The sequence below is a fragment of the Macaca nemestrina genome, chromosome 6 (assembly GCF_043159975.1).
Source record: "Macaca nemestrina isolate mMacNem1 chromosome 6, mMacNem.hap1, whole genome shotgun sequence".
NCBI lineage: Eukaryota > Metazoa > Chordata > Mammalia > Primates > Cercopithecidae > Macaca > Macaca nemestrina.
Genome location: NC_092130.1, coordinates 179,484,113 through 179,503,543, shown reverse-complemented (window position 1 = coordinate 179,503,543; position 19,431 = coordinate 179,484,113). Strand labels below are relative to the sequence as shown.

General features: G+C 50.0%; 2 protein-coding genes across 3 annotated transcripts; one reads left to right on the top strand and one right to left on the bottom strand.

The window, feature by feature from the left end:
* Positions 1-254: 254 nt before the first annotated feature.
* Positions 255-1,830, bottom strand: LOC105463265 (mitochondrial ribosomal protein L36). Of its 2 annotated transcripts, none has more exons than XM_011710279.2 (2): positions 1,682-1,830; positions 255-814 (listed from the first exon to the last, which is right to left on the bottom strand). In XM_011710279.2, exon 2 carries the CDS (start codon positions 800-802, stop codon positions 491-493), a length of 312 nt encoding a protein of 103 aa, XP_011708581.1. In that variant the 5' UTR covers positions 803-814; positions 1,682-1,830; the 3' UTR covers positions 255-490. The 2 variants fall into 2 exon arrangements, with proteins under 2 accessions (XP_011708581.1, XP_011708580.1); XM_011710278.2 differs by having other exon boundaries at positions 1,661-1,749.
* A 1,358-nt stretch (positions 1,831-3,188) lies between these two features.
* On the top strand, positions 3,189-18,296 carry LOC105463264 (NADH:ubiquinone oxidoreductase subunit S6). The gene is made up of 4 exons (XM_011710277.3): positions 3,189-3,345; positions 4,097-4,150; positions 16,592-16,714; positions 18,096-18,296. Exons 1-4 carry the CDS (start codon positions 3,214-3,216, stop codon positions 18,159-18,161), a joined length of 375 nt encoding a protein of 124 aa, XP_011708579.1. The 5' UTR covers positions 3,189-3,213; the 3' UTR covers positions 18,162-18,296.
* The last annotated feature ends 1,135 nt before the right edge of the window (positions 18,297-19,431 follow it).

Genomic DNA, 19,431 nt, shown 5'->3' with positions numbered 1-19,431 from the left:
ATGCCACACATAACAGACAAACCTCTCAGCTGAGCCCATCCCAAACGCCCCACAAAATTGTAAGCAATGTAAAATGGCTGATTTAAGCCACTAAGCCTTGGCTTGTACAGCAACGGGCAACCAAAACACTGACCATTTCTTCCAAGAGGCTCTAAGCAGCCTCACGGAGACAGAGAAGTCCTGCCTGGCCTCACCCAGCACCATCCAATCCCTACCTGCATCCAGAGTTCAGGGAGGATGAATGAACTAAGCTATTCAGATGGTCTATTTTAATAGGAAAATGTTTTTAATTGGAACATTTTAGAAATAAGATGATGCTATGTCTTCTATAGTTACTCATTTACACTGAAAAGTGATGGGTAACTTTTAAGACGTTTGCTTCCAGTCACTCTCCCCTGACTCCTTGATGTGGTAATTCCTTCCATGAAATACAACCGTTCTCCCAAGTGAGGCAATGATGAGTATGTGCCTGACTCTGGAGGGAAAGGGTCTACATCTGTCTCTGCTTGTGCCTCGGGTTGGTTTTACAACAGACGTACCACCGGCCCCGCCTCTTCACCAGGTAACAGTCCCTGCAGCGCTTCTTAAGAACCACCTTGGTTTTGAAACTCAGCGCGGGCAGCAGGCGGGGCAGGAGGCCGGGTGAGAGAAGTGAGCGTACTTCTGCCCCGGCTTTCACAGCCACGGGGGCTGCACCTCGAAGGGATCCCATCAGAAATGTGGAGAGGACTCGAGGCTTCACTGTGTGACGACTAAGATATAGCAGAGGGTTCACCATCTTCCTTATAAAAAGATTTGCCATGTTGTGGCGAATCTGTGGGAGAGAGAAAAAAAGGTGTTATAGCGTCTCCTGCGATTCCGCCTGCTCTTTAAGGCTTCCTTTTCCCTGTTTCACTGAGGCTTGGGAGGGCAGGGACTTTGGGGTCGGAGGGCATTCCAGTACCAGCTGCAGCCTCGACCTGAGCTTCAACACTGCCTTAATCAGCCAAGTGTGCCAGGAGAATAAGGGGCAGTGGACGGTGGCTTCCTTCCCTTCCCGCTTGCTGCAAGTGTAGGCGAGTGTGCAAAGCCCCGCGATGTTGAGGAGCGGCTCACTTGGCTGGGAGGGAGCTTAAACTTAGGCCTCATCCCTTTCCAAACAGTTACACCAGGTCAAGGGCGGTTCAGCTGATGAGCTCCTCCCTCCAACTTTCCCCAGTCCCAGGGGCCCTCCTTCGGGCCAGCTTCGGGACAAACCCCAGGGACAGCGACTCCCTGGCCCCGGCCCTGGAAGGGCACGGAGCTCTGGCAGCCGGCCGCCCGCCCCTGCTTCCCCATGCGCCCCAGCCCCTAGGGTTCAGTGGCCCCGGCTGGGAGGAGCTGGGTCTGCAGGGCCCGGAGGACACCGCGGCACCGGGGCCGGCCCTGCGCGCTGGCTGTGGCGTCGCGTTCGGGAGCCGCCGGGTCCCCCGCCCTGGGTTCGCTGGGCACCCCCTCCCGTCGGCCCTGTCGGGGGCCCATGGTCGGACCCGCGCCCCCCACTCTGGCCCTCCGAGACCGCCAGGCCCGGGGCCACGGTCCTCTGACCGCGGCCCACTAGGAGAGACAGGCCCGAGGGTTTCAAGGTGGCCGGCCCCACCCTTTCGCAGCCCCAACCCTCAGGACACCCAGGACCACTGACCAGAAGAGACGGCGCCCGTACCTGGCCGCACGCTCTCACCAAGCGCCGTTCCCCGCGTCTGCGCACTGGCGCGCCGACGCCGCTGCCAGGAAGAAAGATGGCGGCAGTGGGGTCACGTGGCGTGTCCACATCCGGTGCGGGGCGCAGAGACGCAGCCGCGAGTGCGCAGGCGCTGGAGTCCGACGCATCACTCCCCGACTGCGCGCTACCTGCGGGCCACCGGGATCGCCGCCTTGTGGGACTGGAGCGCTCTCGAGAAAATAAATGCAAAAACAGGAACGAAAATGGATATCCGGAACGAAAAGAAATTACAACCAATTAGACCTTAGAAAAAACTGCCAAATACCAATGTCAAAACAAACTGAGAAGGAGGACATGTTTTTAAGTGGACAGGAGAAATGTAAACAAGTTCCGGGAAACGAGTGGAGACGGGCAGTAGTTGCAGCTGGTTACGGCTATTTTTCCCAACATTATGAGAAACTTCAGACATACAGAAAAAAGGAAAGAATTTTACTGTGAACACCCATATACTTGCCACCTAGATTCTACACTTAGCTCGCTTATCCCTGCCTTTTCAGGTATCTACCCGTGACTCCATCCGCCTTCCTTTGTGTGTCCAGGTGAGTTGCAAACGTGGCTGCATCCACCCCGCGCTCCCTGCAGGCCCCAACGCTTCATCCCAGCTCCCGCTTTTCGCACCTGATCCGGCAAACACCGGCCAGAGCGCTGGAGTTTATCAGCTCCAGAACAAATCTCCCTCTGACCACCACGTTTGCTGGGACATCTTTCCATTTTCAGGAGGTTTTTACGTGCATTCTCGTTTCTCATCGCCTTTCCCCCTCTTCAGCCTCTCACCGGCGACTCATCGATCTCTACTGTTCTGTTCTTCGAGTCACCTGGTCCTCAGGCTCTGACCACAGCAAATAAAAGCTGGATGCTGGAGCGTTAAGCTGGGATTTATACCAAGTCAGCTCTAAGCAAAATGGGCCTTTTTAGAGGCTGTATTTGCATGCTGTAAAATCAATTGGTGTACTAGGCTCTGTGGCAGAAATCCCCCAAATATTCTTTTCCTCCGCGGTTCCCCATAACCACACTCAGGAACGCTTGCCTTGAGGAGAATGCACTTCCAGTCTCTTCGGCTAAGCAGTCGACTCCTTCACCCAACATATATATATATATATATATATATATATTTTTTTTTTTTTTGATATTTAAACGTCTCATGATTATCGGTTACCATAAGAATATAAACAATGTATTTTCAGTTTACATCCTCCCCTGCCTGTCCCCTAAATAAGAACCACTGGGTACTCCTAAGCGCTTAAGATTGCGCACACCATTGCCTGCCTCATCAGGACCCTAGCTCCAGCCTGCGGCTGCAACTGCGTGAGGCTGCACCTGCTGGCGCAACGAGGCAGCGCCTGCGCACCCTCTGCCTCTGCCAGCGCGCTCCCCAGGGCGAAATAAATCCCGGGGGTTTGGCGCCGCCAGAAGCCGTGCGCATGCGTCCGCGCTGAAGGAAGTTGCGCCGGGTCAAAGGTCAGCCGCTCAAAATGGCGGCGTCGGTGACCTTCTACCGGCTGCTGAGCCGGTGCGGCAAGGCGGCGCGGAGCCGGCCCCTGGGCGCCAGGTGTTTCGGGGTTCGGGTCTCGCCGACCGGGGAGAAGATCACACACACTGGCCAGGTAACGGCCGCTGAGTACAGGATGTTCCTTCCTCCGGCCGCTCCTCAGGCGGCTGGTGGCGATGGGCTCGCCGGGCATCCGCGGCTCTGGTTCTGCGCTGCGGGCAGAAGGGACAGAAGGTTGTGCTTCTGTCGCTCACGCGCCGGGGAGGACGCTCACGGGTCGGGACGGTGGCGGCAGCCTGTAGCGGTGGGTCTCGTCCTTCCAGGGCCTACGGGCAGCACTTGGTGTGGACTGGCTGCCCGTAGGCGATCTGTGGCCGCCGATTCTTTGGGTCAGAACGTTTAGAATTTGTGTAATATTCAATAATAAATTTTAGTAACCTGAGAAGTCGTTTGTAGTCCAAAGCACAAAAAAGTCATAAACCAAAATGAAGAACAAAGGTCCCTGTGTATATTGGAATGTGCTCTAGTAGATTTAAGGGGGGGATATTAAAGCTCTGACCACATGCGAAAGAAGGTTGGAGGCGGTTCTCCTGGGTCAGGATTTGTCTCTCCGCCTTAGCTTCACCTTCCCGGGCTATGTCTCTGTGCTGCTCTCTGATTCAGGTGATCACCCGTTTTCTTCCCAGGTATCTTGCTAAAAATGCCCCTGATTACACCGAGTACTGTGCCCCTCACTTGTCTGACTTTTCATCAATGGCCTAAAAGTTAAGAAAAACACTTTCCTGTAATATTTATGATTGATATGAAGTGACTTCTTTCAGAATTAGGCTGTAAAAGTCACACATGGCCTTTTTGTTTTTTTCCAGGTTTATGATGATAAAGACTACAGGAGACTTCGGTTTGTAGATCGTCAGAAAGAGGTGAGTAAAAGATCTATTGAAGAGGGGTAAGCTTTCGTAAAACTTTTATGTAACCAACAAGAAATAATAATATATAAGATTTAAATAAATTTTTCCCATATTGCAAGCACCCTAACAGTTCTGGATGGGGTTCTACCTTTCTTATAATATTAATTGTGTCTATTTCTGACTTGTTTCCCTGTGAAACACATAACATTGTAACCGTAGTTCTGGTTTACATATAAATGGAAGTGATCTTTTTTTAAATTCTTGTGTCTTACTCTCCTGAGACTCTCAGATTTAAGTAAATCATATCAACTTAAAAAAATTACTTTTTTAACCACCTGGAGGTGTGTTTTTTATAGTTTTCACCAAATAAATTAGTATGTGTTTTTTACAGGTACTTACACTGACAAGCTGAAAATGGCACATGAGTTTTTCTTCCCTTAGTGGGTCTGTTAGCTCTATACATTGTAAGGGAAGATCAGTTCAGATGCCTGTGAGTGACCACTGGAGAAAGAATGTTGAAATTAGAATCCTTCTGCCTAAATCAGCTTATTTATTTATTTATTTTTTTTTACCTGACTCCTCTATCACTCATGTCTATGAGTTCCTGAATTCTTAATTAGGTCAGGCTTGCCTCCATGTTTCCTGAATTTGCTTCCTGAAGGAAGCGTCCTTCACAGCCACCTTACTCACTCTTTTTCCCACTTTGGTTAGCCTGGGTGATTCTTCTTGTTAACACCTTAGCTATCCCAGTGTGTAGTTTTTCTACTTCTATTCCAGAGCTACAGGGCATTCCAGAAAAGCTCACATGATCATGAATTGACTATAAATTCACATTCTCAAAATTCAGCTGGTTCACTGTTGTGTGGTTTGATGGGTGGGTGTGGGTGTCAGAAAAGTTTGTTTTATAGTGGTTGATTATTTGGCAATGCCGCTTAAGTGTTGGATTGAGAAAGATCCTGAGGCCTGAGCCACATTCAGTGAAAGAGTGTGCCATGATTGATTAGTCATGTCTGCCAGGATCATGGTGGTGGAGAGGGGCTTGTGTCTGGTGGGTTTACCTCTCGGAGTAGAAGCCGTGTGGACTTGCAGTCTAACAATTGTGAGGTTCAGTCACAGCATGGGTTCAGTTTTCTCATTTGTGAAATGGAACCGTGTGAATATTTTTAAGTGAATCATAAGTCTCCAGTGAGATCACACGTCAGTTGTTGAGTAAGTGGTGGCATACGGTAAGTCCTCCTTCTCTCCATCCTCGGAAACCCTTTTCTGTTTATTCTTTGACTTGTTAGTGTATTTCCCAGTAGAAGTGTCTGTTCCATATGCCACTTTCTCCAATGCTGTAGCCCAGTGATTCACACAGAGGAGCTCATGCATTGGGAATGGGACATTTCTTCTGTGTGCAGGCTGTCCTGGGCATTCTTGTTAGGTATATGAACTTGACATTTGGAAGGTGGAAACCGATGGATGTTGAGAGGATTTGTAGGCCCTTTGGTTTCTTTTGGCAGTGATTGTGGAGAAGGGGAGGTTTCTCCTAGTGTGGAAGCGGTATGGTTTCTTTTGGTGGTGACCGTGGAGAAGGGGAGAAACCAGTGGATGTGGGGAGGGTTCGCAGGCCCTTTGGGTTCTTTTGGCAGTGACTGTGGGAAAGGAGGTTTCTCCAAGTGTGGATGTGGTGTCCGTTCTCAGGTTTCCTGGGCATCAATGGGTGGTTGTTACTGAGGCAGTGGCTGGACTCTACATCCCTGCTTTGTGGGTGTCGTGGCGGGGTTGTGGGGACAAGGTAGGAGCCTCAGATTGAGCAGTTCTGGAGCAGATTGGTCCTGAAGCCCTTGGGCTCATTCATGCAATCTGGCCCCCAGCCTAGCTCCCTGTCTCAGCTCTTGCAGTGACATGGCAAGTATGTGGGTCCCTGTCACAAACGCCTCTCTGCTGAACATGGTTTGTGTAGCTTCTGGTTTCTGGTTGGTGTAGCACAGGGTAGCGGGAAACAGCTTAAAAAGAAACCAAACAGAGTCAGGATTGGGGAAGCCAGTAAGGGTGGGTATAGGAGAGTGTGGTGGTGTCTGTGGCCGGCAACTCACCCAGGCCGTCTTGGCTGTGATCTCAATGCTCCAGCCGGCCCAGCCTCTCCAGTGCCTTCCCCCGTTTAGCATCCCGAGTGTCCAGGGCACATCTTGGCATCACACCTTGGAGGTTCAAGGCGTGTTTATAACATGATGAGTGGGCATCCTGCCCGAGCTTTCCTTCTTTCAACACGTATTTGGTGGTTAGTACTACTTTTAGTAGTAGTTGTTTCGCTTCTGAGAGACTTAATTTTTTGGAACACTTTTAGATTTACAGAAAAACTGAAGAAAGTAGAGTTTTCACAGCCCCCCCCCTCAGTTTCTGCTATTTACTGCCATCTCTCATTAGTGTGCTGCCTGTGTCACAGTTGATGAGCTGGTACTCATACATTATTACTAACTCAAGTCCACAGGTTCACTCTCAATGTATGTTCTAGGGTTTGGATAGATGTGTGATGACATGTGTCCACTGTGACAGTGTTGTACAGACTTCACTGCCCTAAAAATTCTCTGTACTCTGCCTGTTCATCCCTCCCTCTTCCCAACCCCTGGCAGCCCTGATCGTACTGCCCCTCTAGTTTTGTCAAGTAATACCTTAACAAATAAACTGGGCCAGGTACAGTAGGCTTATGTCTGTCATCCCAACACTTTGGGAGGCCCAGGTGGGCTGATCACTTGAGCCCAGGCATTCAAGACCAGCCTGGACAACATGGTGAAACCCTGCATCTACAAAAAATATAACAATTATCCCAGCGTGGTGGCACATGCCTGTAGTTCGAGCTACGTGGGAGGCTGAGGTGGGAGGGTCTTTGGGTCTGGGAGGTTGAGGCTGCAGGGAGCCGAGAGCATGCCACTATACTCCAGCCTGGGCAACTGAGCAAGACCCTGTCTTGAAAGAAACATAAATAAATAAACTGAATCTGAACTTCACCTGTAGAACAAGAATAGCAGGAGGCTATATAATTGAGCTGGTCGGTGTGAAACAAAGTGGAAGGTATCTGTGTGGCTCCTGCCCAGCTTTGACCGGGGGCGCCTGCAAAGGAATCCGTGGCCCCCAGGCCTGTGACCAGCCTTCCTGTGAGGAGTCTCCTCCCGTGCTAACGAATGTGCCGCCCACCCCCAGCCCTGAAGGAAGGACCAGAAGTCAGGCCTCACATGGTCCTGGAGTAGGTGGCACTCTGGGGCCACATGAGTCAGTTGGAGGGCTGGAATGCACTTGGAAGTGACCAGGTATTTCTCTACTGTTGATGAACATATTTTCATTGTTTTATAGTGGTACAAGTGAAATTAAAAGCAGATATGACTTGTCCTCTAATAGAAGGGATGATTGGGTGAGGTCTGCAGTGAGGTGTGGTAATAATAATAGCAATAACAACAGTCTCATAGCCAGGTACTTGGCGATATCATTTGCTTATTTGGTCAGAAGCTGGGGCTGCCCTGCCTGGCTGCATCTGGATTCAGGCTCCTGCACTGATGGGCTCATGAGGGCTGTGTGCTTCAGTGACTTAACTCGCAGGCTGTTGAGCATTGAGTCCGTGTAGATGAGGAAAGGCTTGGAGCAGCGCCTGTCCCAGGAAGCCTCTAGTGTGTGCTCGCCCTACACTGCTGCTGCCTTCGCCACCACCATGAGGGCTGGCTTCATTTATAGATTTTTAAAAAAATACTGAATTTAAACGTTAGCGTCTATACGCAAGGTCTTTTAGTTTTTGAAAAGAAGGAATTAGGCAGCAAAGTCAGAACATCAGGAGGCTGGGATCCCTTGAGTGCGGCTCCGTGCAGCCCCTCTCCACCTGTGTGTGTCAGGATCACGGCTCCGTGCAGCCCCTCTCCACCTGTGTGTGTCAGGATCACGGCTCCGTGCAGCCCCTCTCCACCTGTGTGTGTCAGGATCACGGCTCCGTGCAGCCCCTCTCCACCTGTGTGTGTCAGGATCACGGCTCCGTGCAGCCCCTCTCCACCTGTGTGTGTCAGGATCACGGCTCCGTGCAGCCCCCTCTCCACCTGTGTGTGTCAGGATCACGGCTCCGTGCAGCCCCCTCTCCACCTGTGTGTGTCAGGATCACGGCTCCGTGCAGCCCCTCTCCACCTGTGTGTGTCAGGATCACGGCTCCGTGCAGCCCCTCTCCACCTGTGTGTGTCAGGATCACGGCTCCGTGCAGCCCCTCTCCACCTGTGTGTGTCAGGATCACGGCTCCGTGCAGCCCCTCTCCACCTGTGTGTGTCAGGATCACGGAACAGCTGGAGGCTTCAGCTTGTACCTTCATCTGCCCGCCAGCGAGATGGATTCTCTCTTCAGATGCTTGGCAGTGCGGAGTCACTCCACAGCTGGGCGTTTGGGTCAGAGCGAGATTCTGCACATTTTCTTAGACACATGGGCTGGCAGGGTTGAGTCCAGTTGTGACCCTGTGACCTCATCTGCCTGGCCCTCTGTTCTTCAGTAGCAGGCTTTAAGGTGCATGGTGCCACCAAGATTAGGAGCAGTTGCACGCAGTGCTAATGTCTACTTGGCGTGCTGTTTTGTTGTGATAATGTGAAGTTTTATCCTTCTGAGAAGAGTGCGTGCAGATTTTGTTAATGGAAATGAGTAGTGCTCACGAGAGAGGAAAACTACCAAGACCCTCCAAACAGAAAGCAAATGTGGGTGACGGCGTGGAACAATTGCAACTTTGTGCCTTGCTTCTGGGAATGTAAAATGGCGCAGCCGTGAAGGAGAACAGCATGTGGGTTCCTCAAAAAGTTGAAACTAGGACTTCCTTCCAATCCAGCGGTTCCACTTCTGAGTGTGCCCAAAAGAACTGAAAGAAGAGGCCGGGCTCAGTGGCTCAAGCCTGTAATCCCAGCACTTTGGGAGCCCGAGACGGGCGGATCACGAGGTCAGGAGATCGAGACCATCCTGGCTAACCCGGTGAAACCCCGTCTCTACTAAAAAATACAAAAAACTAGCTGGGCGAGGTGGCGGGCGCCTATAGTCCCAGCTACTTGGGAGGCTGAGGCAGGAGAATGGCGTAAACCCGGGAGGCGGAGCTTGCAGTGAGCGGAGATCCGGCCACTGCACTCCAGCCTGGGCGACAGAGCGAGACTCCGTCTCAAAAAAAATAAAAAATAAAAAAAAATAAAGAACTGAAAGAAGAGTCTGGGGTACACTCGTGTCATAGCATCATTCACTATAACTGCAACCTGGAAGCAGCCCGGGGGTCCATTGTCAGCTGAACAGATAAGCAAAATGTGATCTGCCCAGGGACAGTGGAATATCACTCAGCCGTAAGGAAGAACGCTTGACACGCCTCACCACATGGATAGCCTGGAGGACGGTGCGCTCAGTGAAGTGAGCCAGTCACAGAAGCAGACTGTGGTGATTCCCCTAACACGAGGGACCAGAACAGTCGCTTCTTAGAGGTACTGTGTGAGGTACTTAGAGGTACTATGTGAACACTGCATGATTTCTCTAATACGGGGGACCGGAACAGTCGCTTCCTAGAGGTAGCAGGTGGTTGCTGAGGCGGGGGGATTTTGGAGTTAGTGTTGAATGGAAATGGGGTTTCAGTTTAGGAAGGTGAAAGGTTATGGAGATGGGTGGTGGTGGTGGTTGCACAATAATGTGAATATACATAGTGTCCTTTGAAATGGTAAAGATGGCAAGTTTTATGTTACCACAATTAAAACAAAAAAATTGAGAGGGAAGTGGCTTCAGGCCCATGCAGGAATCGACCAGCGGTTCCTCCCTGAGGCTTCCGTGGCTGGTGTTGCTCATTCTTATTTCTTCCAAGAGGCCGGCAGGGCAGGGCGCACTCGAGTGGAGAAGCAAGTGAGACTGAGGCTGGGCCCACGCGGCGCCTGCAGAGGCTCTGCACACCGTGCTGGTAACTCGTGTCACCACCTGGGACAAGAGCACGCCTCGGATCAGCAGCGGAAAAGGCTTGTGATACCTTCCGTCCACACTGAACTGTCTCTTGAGGCCAGCGCAGCACCATCCGAACCGTGCTGGCTCTTGTGCGTGCACACACACACGCTGCTGGTCACAGGAGGGACGCCAGAGAGCTGAGGGGGAGCCCTGAGGTACCCAGGGGTCAGCAGCTCCAAGAAGCAGCCACTGTTCCTAGGACTGGGGGGCAGGAGGAAGAGGTGGCGTCACCAGGAGGAAGCTGTGAACGTGCCTGTGTGGTGCTGCCGGAGCTCCACGAGGGAGACAGGACTGGGAGTCGGGGATGGGTGCTAGGGTGAGGCCCCGGCCAGACGGTGGTGGCTGAGAAGGTCCTCTGTGAGAGGAAGCCTGGATTGAGGGGCCTTGAAATTCCACCCTCCGCCTTTGCAGGTCATCTGGGTGGTGGCAGAGGCGGAGCTCTGTGCTTACTTTTAGGTTCATCCTTGGAGATTTTAAGAGGAGAGGTTTGCCTGAGTCTCTCTTGTCTTGAAGCAACCTGGGCATCCTTTAGGGGGTGATTGAGACGCGGGCGGTGCGATGTGCGCCATGGCGCTCTCCAACGCATTTGTGTGGCTTCCTGCTTCTGTATGCTCCTCCTCCTCAGCTGCCCTCCCACATACGCCATCTTGATAGTGGGATGAAGGCAATGGGATTTAAAAATAAATCTTCTGGATTAATAAGAACCGTGGGTCTTTGCTTCCTTTAGAAAGGCTTGGACTGTCAGAAATGATGGTTATAAAGTGAGGTTTATTTATCCCAGGACCCAGAGGAAAAGAGTTGGAACTGTGAATTCATGAGCCCCAGGTTCACATGCTTTGTCAGTAAGCCGGCGAGATGGGCCTTATTTCCTCCCTCGTGCAGCTCCCCAGCTTCCTCTTTGCTTCTCTATTGTGTCTTTGTGTCTTGTGGTTCTTTCTCTTCCAAGGCACTGGCAAAATTAGTCACTGGATTCCAGCATTCTCAAAGCAAGTTTGAACATGTATAGACAGCTCAATTATGGTTTGTAGAGCATTTTCTATGAAGTTACTAAGTTTAAAAATTAATTTGAATGAAAACTTCAGTTTTGCCTGTGATTTAAGAATTACATACTTATGTAGACATATATATATACATGTTTAGCTAAAATAATTATTGGCGTTAATATTAAGAATGCCTGACGTTCTAAATAATTCAACTGAGCTTTTACTTTATTTTAAACCTTTATTTTAAATGTCCGTGACTGGGGTCGGTATTCTACGGAGCGTCGGTGATCCAGCTGGTGGTAACCTCCCTTTTGCATTGGTTTTGGTGCTGTGTCACAGAATCACATATTTTATGTTTTCTCTTTAATAGATGTAATCTCAGTTTGACATAATAAGATTTAAATCTAAATATTTTTATGCCCAATCATTTCATCATCAAGAGGTCGATGTGGAAGAGTGTTTGCTATTTTTTACATTAGTGACGGACGAAGGACTCATTTTACAGTGGTTGGACAATTCACTGTGTATGATGTGCCGTGTGCTTAGTGAGAGATGGCGTGCGGGCTGCCATGCCAGTTCTCCCTGGATTCCCTTGTGAAGTGCTGCAGTGCTCTTCAGTTTTTCTTACCTTTCCCCAGGTGAAAGCGGGTGAGAATGGAGCCTTGAGTCTGAACCTGGAGTGAGGCTGTGTGCTGTGGCGGGCGTGTTCACTGCCGGCTCTTTGTATTCCTGCGGTTGCTCTGAGATCTGGAGCCAGACGTTTGCTGGTGATGGGCGGTCCGGGTCGCCCTTGAGCTGCGCACGCTAAGTGACGGGAGGGCATCCCGCGTCAGTCACCAGTGTCGAGGCATCAACAGCCCTCCCTGTGGGGAGGTGGCCGGTCTCTTTGACTGCCGTGATCGGGGCCTGGCAGTTTGTTAGTGTGGCCTGTGTGACATGTTGTCACTTAGGCAGACACCATATTATTTACACCATAAGGCTTAATTTGTATGGTTAGTTGCTTCGCCTGCAGCAGGGGTGAGCAGAGTATCGCTCACTCCAGAGCCCACTGTAAGGCGCTGGGACAAGGCGAGGAGCGGGGACAAGGCGAAGTGTGGGCCGGCAGCAGAGGCTTGTGTTGCAGGAGCGTGCAGAATAACCTGGGCAGCGCCACACGGCTCAGGCCTCTGCTTTAATGTGGCCTCATTTTCCTCTAACTTCCTACTGTGTTTCTGGAAATAGATCTTCAAGGAAAAGCTTTATACATTGGTCATCTGTAACTGACAGAACCTCTTCAAAAATAAACCTTTCCAAAACGTATCTGTGAGGGAGAGTGGTGCCCTGCCTCCCACGGCGTGTGTGTTCTCTGTGACTGTTGTGGCATTGAATGAGCTTCTGGCCTCCAGAAATGAGTGACTTTGTGATGAGCCCTGTTGCTGCTTCCACTCTGGGGCGGGGACACTGTAGACGGAGCACAAGGTTTCAGGCTGTGCCATTAAGCAGGGGAACCCCAGGAGCAACATCGGAGGCAGAGGGTTGTGTCATGCTTGGTGGGGCTGGCCGTCCAGGAGGGGACATGCAGGTAGACCCACATCCCTGGTCTTTGGGGCCCGCTGGGGGTGTAGAGTTGAGTTCCTTCCCTCTACATTCACAGACGCCAACGCTCCACTTCCCATAGCTTCCCTGTGCTTCTTGCCTTGTCTTCCTGGCACTTACTCATTGACTATTCCCAGGCGCAGCTGAGAGGGGCTGGCTCATTCCAGAGTCAGAGGAAATCAAGGCATGTCCCCTTTCCAGGTTCCCAAATTTGCCATCGTGAGCATCATCAAATACATTATTTGCCAAGCCAGGATGTTTTAATTGCTTTTTAAAAAAGGAAAATTCTATGAAACAGAGGGAATAGTCTAGTGATTCCCTTTTCCCATGTACCCAGGCAGTCAGTTTCAACAATTACCAACCGGAATAGTTGTCGGAATGGCCAGTCTGGCTTCAGCTCTGCTCTGCCTCTACCCTGGCCCCACCAGCCCCTGGTAATTTTGATGTGAATCTTTGACATCATGTTACTGAGTCTAAATTTATCTGTGTGTAAGTTGACCCTTGAACAACATAGGTTTGAACTGTGTGAATCCACTTAAGTGGCTTTTCTTTCGCCTCTGCCACGCCTGAGACAGCAGGACCAGCCCTCCCTTCCTCCTCCTCAGCCTGCTCGATGCGAAGGTGATGAGGATGAAGACCTTTATGACCATCCACTTCCAGTTAATGGAAAGTCAATTCATTTTCTCTTCCTTGTGATTTCCTTCATTGCATTTTCTTCCTCTAGCTTACTTTATTATAGGAATTCAATATATAATACTTGTAACATGCAAAATAAGTGTTAATCGACCGTTTATGTTATTGGTAAACATTCTGGCCAGCATCAGGCTGTGAGTAAATTGTGGGATGCGGATTTTCAACTGCATTGGGGGTGGTTCCCCCAACCCCTGAGTTCAAGGATTAAGTGTACCTTCAAATGATACTAACATTTGGATTTTACAAGGAAGTAAAAACACAAAATAACAAAATATATGAACATGACAACAGTATTATCACACCTTAAAAATTATAATTACTTTAAGTTAAATATCTAAATGGTGTTAAATATTCTTGATCATGCATGGTTTTAAAAATGTTACAGTGTGACTCTGAGCCCAAGTGAGTTCTTACATGCAGCTGTTGGTGTCTCTTATGTCTCTTTTAATCTGTAGGTTCCCATCGATCTCCCACTCTGTCTCCTTTTCTCATTGGAAAAATTTATTTGTTCGAGAACCCAGGTCATTTCCTCTGCAGAGTCGTCCTCAGCTGGGTGCTACTGACCGCATCACTGTAGTGTTGTTGAACATGTCTCTTGTCTTTGCATGTTTTGGAAATCAGTTGGATCTCGAGCCGTGATCAGATTGAGGGTCAGTGTTTTGTTCCTGGTGAGACTGCTGCATCGGTGATGTGTCCTTCCATCAGGAGGCACATAATAGGTTCCGGTTGTAGTAAGAGACTGTGATCATTATCTCCTACATCTGTGATTTCATAAGGGGTTATAAAATGATGATATTATCCATCTTATTAGGTTGGATACTTATATCAAAAGAAACCTTGGTGCTGAGGTAAAGTTTCTGTTGGAAAATCAGAAGAAATACTTGATTATTTCCCTTTATTTACCAGTCTTTAATGGGTTGATTCTCTAGTTTCTGTTTGTTTTGTGTTGCTATAACAGAGTACCTGAGACTGGATAATTTATAAGGAACAGAGATTTATTTCTTACAGCCTGGAGGCTGGGAAAGCCAAGGTTGAGGGCTGTATCTGGTGAGGGTGGAAGCTGGAAGGGCTGGAGAGTGTGCATGGAGGGGACTGAACTCCTCCTTCTACCAGGAGCCCGCCCACCACCTGTGAGGGAAGCTGGAGTCCCTCATGAGGCAGAACCCTTGTGACCTCAGCACCTCTGAAGGCCCCGCCCCATCTCTCAACACTGTTGCATTGACGATTCAGTTTCCAACACAGGAACTTTGGGGGAACACATTCAAACCATAGTACCTAGTAAGGTAATTAATGAGTTTTTAAAATATGTTTATGAAATCATGGGTGTAAAAATTGGTGTTTCAGCCTTTTGCAGTTATATTCCCCTTGTCCCTCAATTTCCTGTACCCCAGATTATCCCATGTGGCAAGTTTCCCCTGATTGACTCCTCTTTTGACACAACCTTAGTTGCCTTAAAAGCTTCCCTGACTTGTGCCACAATACAGTGTCTGAAGTTCATCCCATAACAGTTCCTGCCCTGGACCCAGAATCAGTCATTTTTGAAAGAATCCAGTCCCTTCCCTTTGGGGTGAAATGATGTTTAGAGACCACCGTGTGGGCAGCAGGGGTGCTCATTACCACTGTGTTAATCATGGTCCTGGGGATGGAGCTAGAAAGGGTGTGTGTAGACCGGGCGCAGTGGCTCACGCCTGAAATCCCAGCACTTTGGGAGGCCGAGGCGGGCAGATCACCTAAGATCAGGAGTTTGAGACCAGCCTGACCAACATGATGAAACCCCATCTCTACTAAAAATACAAAAATTATCCGGGTGTAGGAGCGGGCACCTGTAATCCTAGCTACTTGGGAGGCTGAGGCAAAGAACTGATTGAACTCAGGAGGCGGAGGTTGCAGTGAGCAAAAATCGCGCCACTGCATTCCAGCCTGGGCGACAGAGTGAGACTGTGTCTCAAAAAAATAAAAGAAAGGGTGTGTGTGAACATCAGACATGGAATGAGTCACACTGATCCTTCCAAACTCAGTTCAGGGTTCCAAGACTTCTGCCGAGCCAGTGAGCTGACCTCTCGAGTCCCTCCCCACACTGAAAATCCTGAGTTTTCAATAATAATTTTATTTGCTTTGCAAGCGGTTTTATTCTTAGGTGTGTCATGTTAGAAATGTTCCTGCTACTCTCTCTTTAAAGTTTCTGGGAATTCCTTAGGTCCATTTGTCTCCTTTTTATCATTTTAAAAGTGTAATTTTATAACTTTGAAAAATGTAAAATATAGTCTCAGAGTCAGATTTATAAAACTCGGAAGAAAGTCTAACGATCATGCTTGCGTCCTCCTTCCTTTCCACCTCACAGTAGTAACTATTCAACGCTTTCTCCTTTGGATTTTGTGTAAATAAGTGAATATGTAGGCGGACCCCTGGTCTTCCCCACATGGATGAGTGGAAGCCTTCTGTCCACTTACCCACGGCCTGGCATCTCCACGTAGTCCTGTGTCGTTCACCCCATCGTGATATGGAGACATCTTTTTCATTCCATTTTGATTGTAACTCAGAGCATCAGCACACAAGCAGGACGTGAAATTACCGGTCTTTCCCGCACACGTCCGTGAGTCATGAATGACCAGGTGGAAGACACAGTGGATGAGGAGACCCAGTGTACGGCGAACAAAACACTTAGGAGCGACCTAACCAGCTTTCGGGACCTCTGTGGCCCAAGGGGAAAGCCGGAAGGACATTGTTCGTTGAATGGATTGCAGCACTAGTGGCATTTTTGGCATTTTAGATAAATCTGTCCCATCAGTATCATGTTTACGGAGGTGGATAACTGCATAGAGGTTCTGTGAGAGACTGTTCTTATGAAATGCACATGGGGGCCTGTGAGGGACAGGCCAGAGTGGTACAGATGCCCTCAGGTGGGACAGGACGGTGTGGTGGGGAGAAGAGGGCACGGCAGAGCCCACGGGGCAGGTGTCAGCGTTTGCTGAGTCCACGGGGACAGAAGGGAAAGCCTCTGCGCTGCTCTGATTCTTGCAGCGCTTCTCTGAGTTCGGACTGTATTCCAATGAAAAGCAAATGTGTGTGTGGCCCTAAATTTAACAATTGTGAGTCAGGAAGGTCTACGATGATAATAGTTAAATGAAGCATGCACCATAGATCCATGCTGATGGTACATGAATTTGCATGTGGTGGGTTAAATTGTATGAAGTTAGCAAGTTTGCATATTTGTTTATGTAAGTGTTTCTTCTTGTTTCAGGTGAATGAAAACTTTGCCATTGATTTGATAGCAGAGCAGCCTGTGAGCGAGGTGCAGACACGGGTGATAGCGTGCGACGGCGGCGGGGGAGCTCTTGGCCACCCGAAAGTGTATATAAACTTGGTGCGTAGCCAGCCACCGCGCGCATGGTAGGGCGGCCTGCCCGTCCTCATTCTCCCCTGCACTCCCAGTGCCTGTTCTTTCTGCCCTCTTCTGTACCTGCTCCTGAGGCGGCCCTTACGGGGTTCACACTGCTAGCACATTCACCCTACAACACCACACTACAGGGCCTACATACAGGCGCGTGTCCGCAAACCCCCTTTCAACTGGGAAGTGGTGGGCGGCGTGTTTAGTTGGATCAGCCTTGATGTCCGCCTTCCTTTTCTCGAGCACTCAGGCGTCTTTCCTCTCTGGGCCCTTCTTGGTTTGGTCATCATCTTAGCTCAGGCTGCCACATACAGCACCGCAGGCTGGGGCTGTAGACAGCAGAAACGCATTTCCCACACACTGGAGGCCGCAGCCCAAGACCGTGGTGCCTCTGTTGGTTCCTCCTGGGGCCTCGCTCTTCAGCTTGCAGATGAGGTCTCCTCCCTGTGTCCTCACAGGGCTGTCCCTCCGTGGGTGACTCCTCATCTCCTCTTGTAAGGACACTAGGCGGAATGGCTCAGGGCCCCTGTGTGGCCTCTGTTTACCTTCATCACCTCTTTAAAGGCTCCATTTCCAAACACAGTCACGTTGGGGGTTAGGACTTTACGGGGCACATGGTTTATTTTGTAACAGTCCCTGTGTAATCTTTTATGCCCGTCGATGAGTGTCATATACAGGACCATTGAGAAAAAAAGAACACGACCAGAGAAAGAGGCCACGGGCTGAAGCTGGGATGTGACCGTGGAGCACTCAGGGACTCAGGCAGCTTCTGACCTGGGGTGCAGGGAGGGAGGGAGGGAGGCCACTGACCGTGGAGCACTCAGGGACTCAGGCAGCTGCTGGGCTTGGTGTTCTCACCAAAACAGAGTCCTGGTCATGGGACTTTAGCTTCGTTAGAGCTGACATTTATTAAAAGCTGTCATCGTCTTGTTGCCTGTCCTGAAAACGGGACAGTGTAACAGGCATCAGTGGTTAAGCCGCCTAGAGTGGGACTGGGCAGCCCGCATGTCCCCTCCTGGGCTCCAGCCCTGCGGGCGGAGCTTGGGTGTGCCTCATGGTCCTGTGCAGCACCCACCCCCTGCTCCAGGCAGCTGAGGTGTGGGGAGTGAATGGAGCTGCAGGCCCACAGTGATGTCCCTGGGGGGTCCTATGGGATGGCTGCGGAGCCTGAGGCCAGGGGCTTCGGTCAGGCTGGAACCGAGACTGATAGTCTACATTCTTACTTCAGTAGTAACTGAGTATTTTTATGTGTTTCTGACAGTCTGTTTCAAGTTTTATACATGCATTTTCAATGTTTAATATCTAGATTTGAAGTAGAATATGGAAATACGACATCATTCCTTTTGAATGTTTTCAGGACAAAGAAACAAAAACTGGCACATGTGGTTACTGTGGGCTCCAGTTCCGACAGCACCCCCACTAGAGCACGTGGCACGCTGGGGGCCCCACAGCGTCCTGTGAACATTTCCACGGGGAAGATGAGCGCGTGAAGCTCACTGGTTCTGTGCGAAGGGTATTCCCGGTGCCGAATAAAGGGTGTTGCTGTCAAGGCTGACAATTTGTAAGTTTGTTTCTTTTATCGGCTGGGCTTTGGAAGTGAACATCCACATGGACATGGGTAGACGTGCGAGTGGAAGCAGTGCCCGCTCCAGAGTGAGCCTGAGCTGCCTCCTGCTGGCCACCGCGTGCCTTACCGGCTGCTTCTGTGTGTCTCCTCTTATCCCTGGGGCCACTTGGGCTGTAAGAATGGCGGGGCGGGCAGGGAGGGAGAAGAAGTGCCTCTTGTTTTGCAGATGCAGCTGGGCTTCCGAGAGCCAAGGTGGCTCTTGAGTTGCACAGTGAAGAGGGTGCCCAGGCCTCAGCTGGTCCTATGGGAACGTCAGTCTCTCTCCCGTGGCCGGCCTGCAGAGCTGGTCTCTGCCTCATCCTAGTCCCTATGTTGAAATGTCAGATCTTAAAACCCAAGAATTTAAGCACTGGTTTGAAGGTATTGAAAGTCACCTACTGGCCACATTAAGGACAGACTATGTTTTTAGAGTAAGGATTATAATGTACTGTAACACAAAAGTAAAAGTAGATTTTGAGGGAAGAGAAAGGAGGCTTGCTAGAATGATCCAAGAGTCTGGCCTGTGAGTGACAGGAATTCCAGTGGAGGAAATACCAGAGCAGAGGGAAGGTGAGAGGGAAGGTGAGGCAGAAACAGCAGAAACACATTTCGCAAGTCAAAGAAAAACCCACAGATCGCAGGGCTCACCAAGTTCCTAGCAGAATTGGTGAGAAAAGACAACTAGGCATATTCTGGCTTAAGAAAATAATTAAGCTGTAAACTTTATAGAGTCTAGAGAAAAGAAAACCTGTTAAGCTTATGGATGAAAACAAATTACAGTGGAAAAGTGATCAGCGATCAGGCATCCAGCTCTTTGTCTTCGATGCTGGAGGCTGGAAGAGTGAAACAATCTTCAGGAATCCCATGTATAACCAAAGTTAAATTCCTTATCCTGCGAGGAAGACATTCTTGGATGTGGGAGAGTTCAGAGGTCGTCATCCTGGACCCCACTGGGGAAAATACCTTGAGGAGAAGGCCTTACCCAGCAGACCTGATCACAGCCCTCGGTGTGGGGAGGGAGGCTGAGGCAGGAGCGGCTAGTAGTGGAACCAGTTCATTCCAGTGGCACGCTACCCAGGCGTGCACG

Coding starts and splice junctions, on each gene's coding strand:
- LOC105463265 (XM_011710279.2), bottom strand. CDS start 802: ATGGCAAATCTTTTTATAAGGAAGATGGTGAACCCTCTGCTATATCTT.
- LOC105463264 (XM_011710277.3), top strand. CDS start 3,214: ATGGCGGCGTCGGTGACCTTCTACCGGCTGCTGAGCCGGTGCGGCAAG. Junction 3,346..4,096: donor AGATCACACACACTGGCCAG/GTAACGGCCGCT, acceptor GTTTTTTTCCAG/GTTTATGATGATAAAGACTA. Junction 4,151..16,591: donor TTGTAGATCGTCAGAAAGAG/GTGAGTAAAAGA, acceptor TTCTTGTTTCAG/GTGAATGAAAACTTTGCCAT.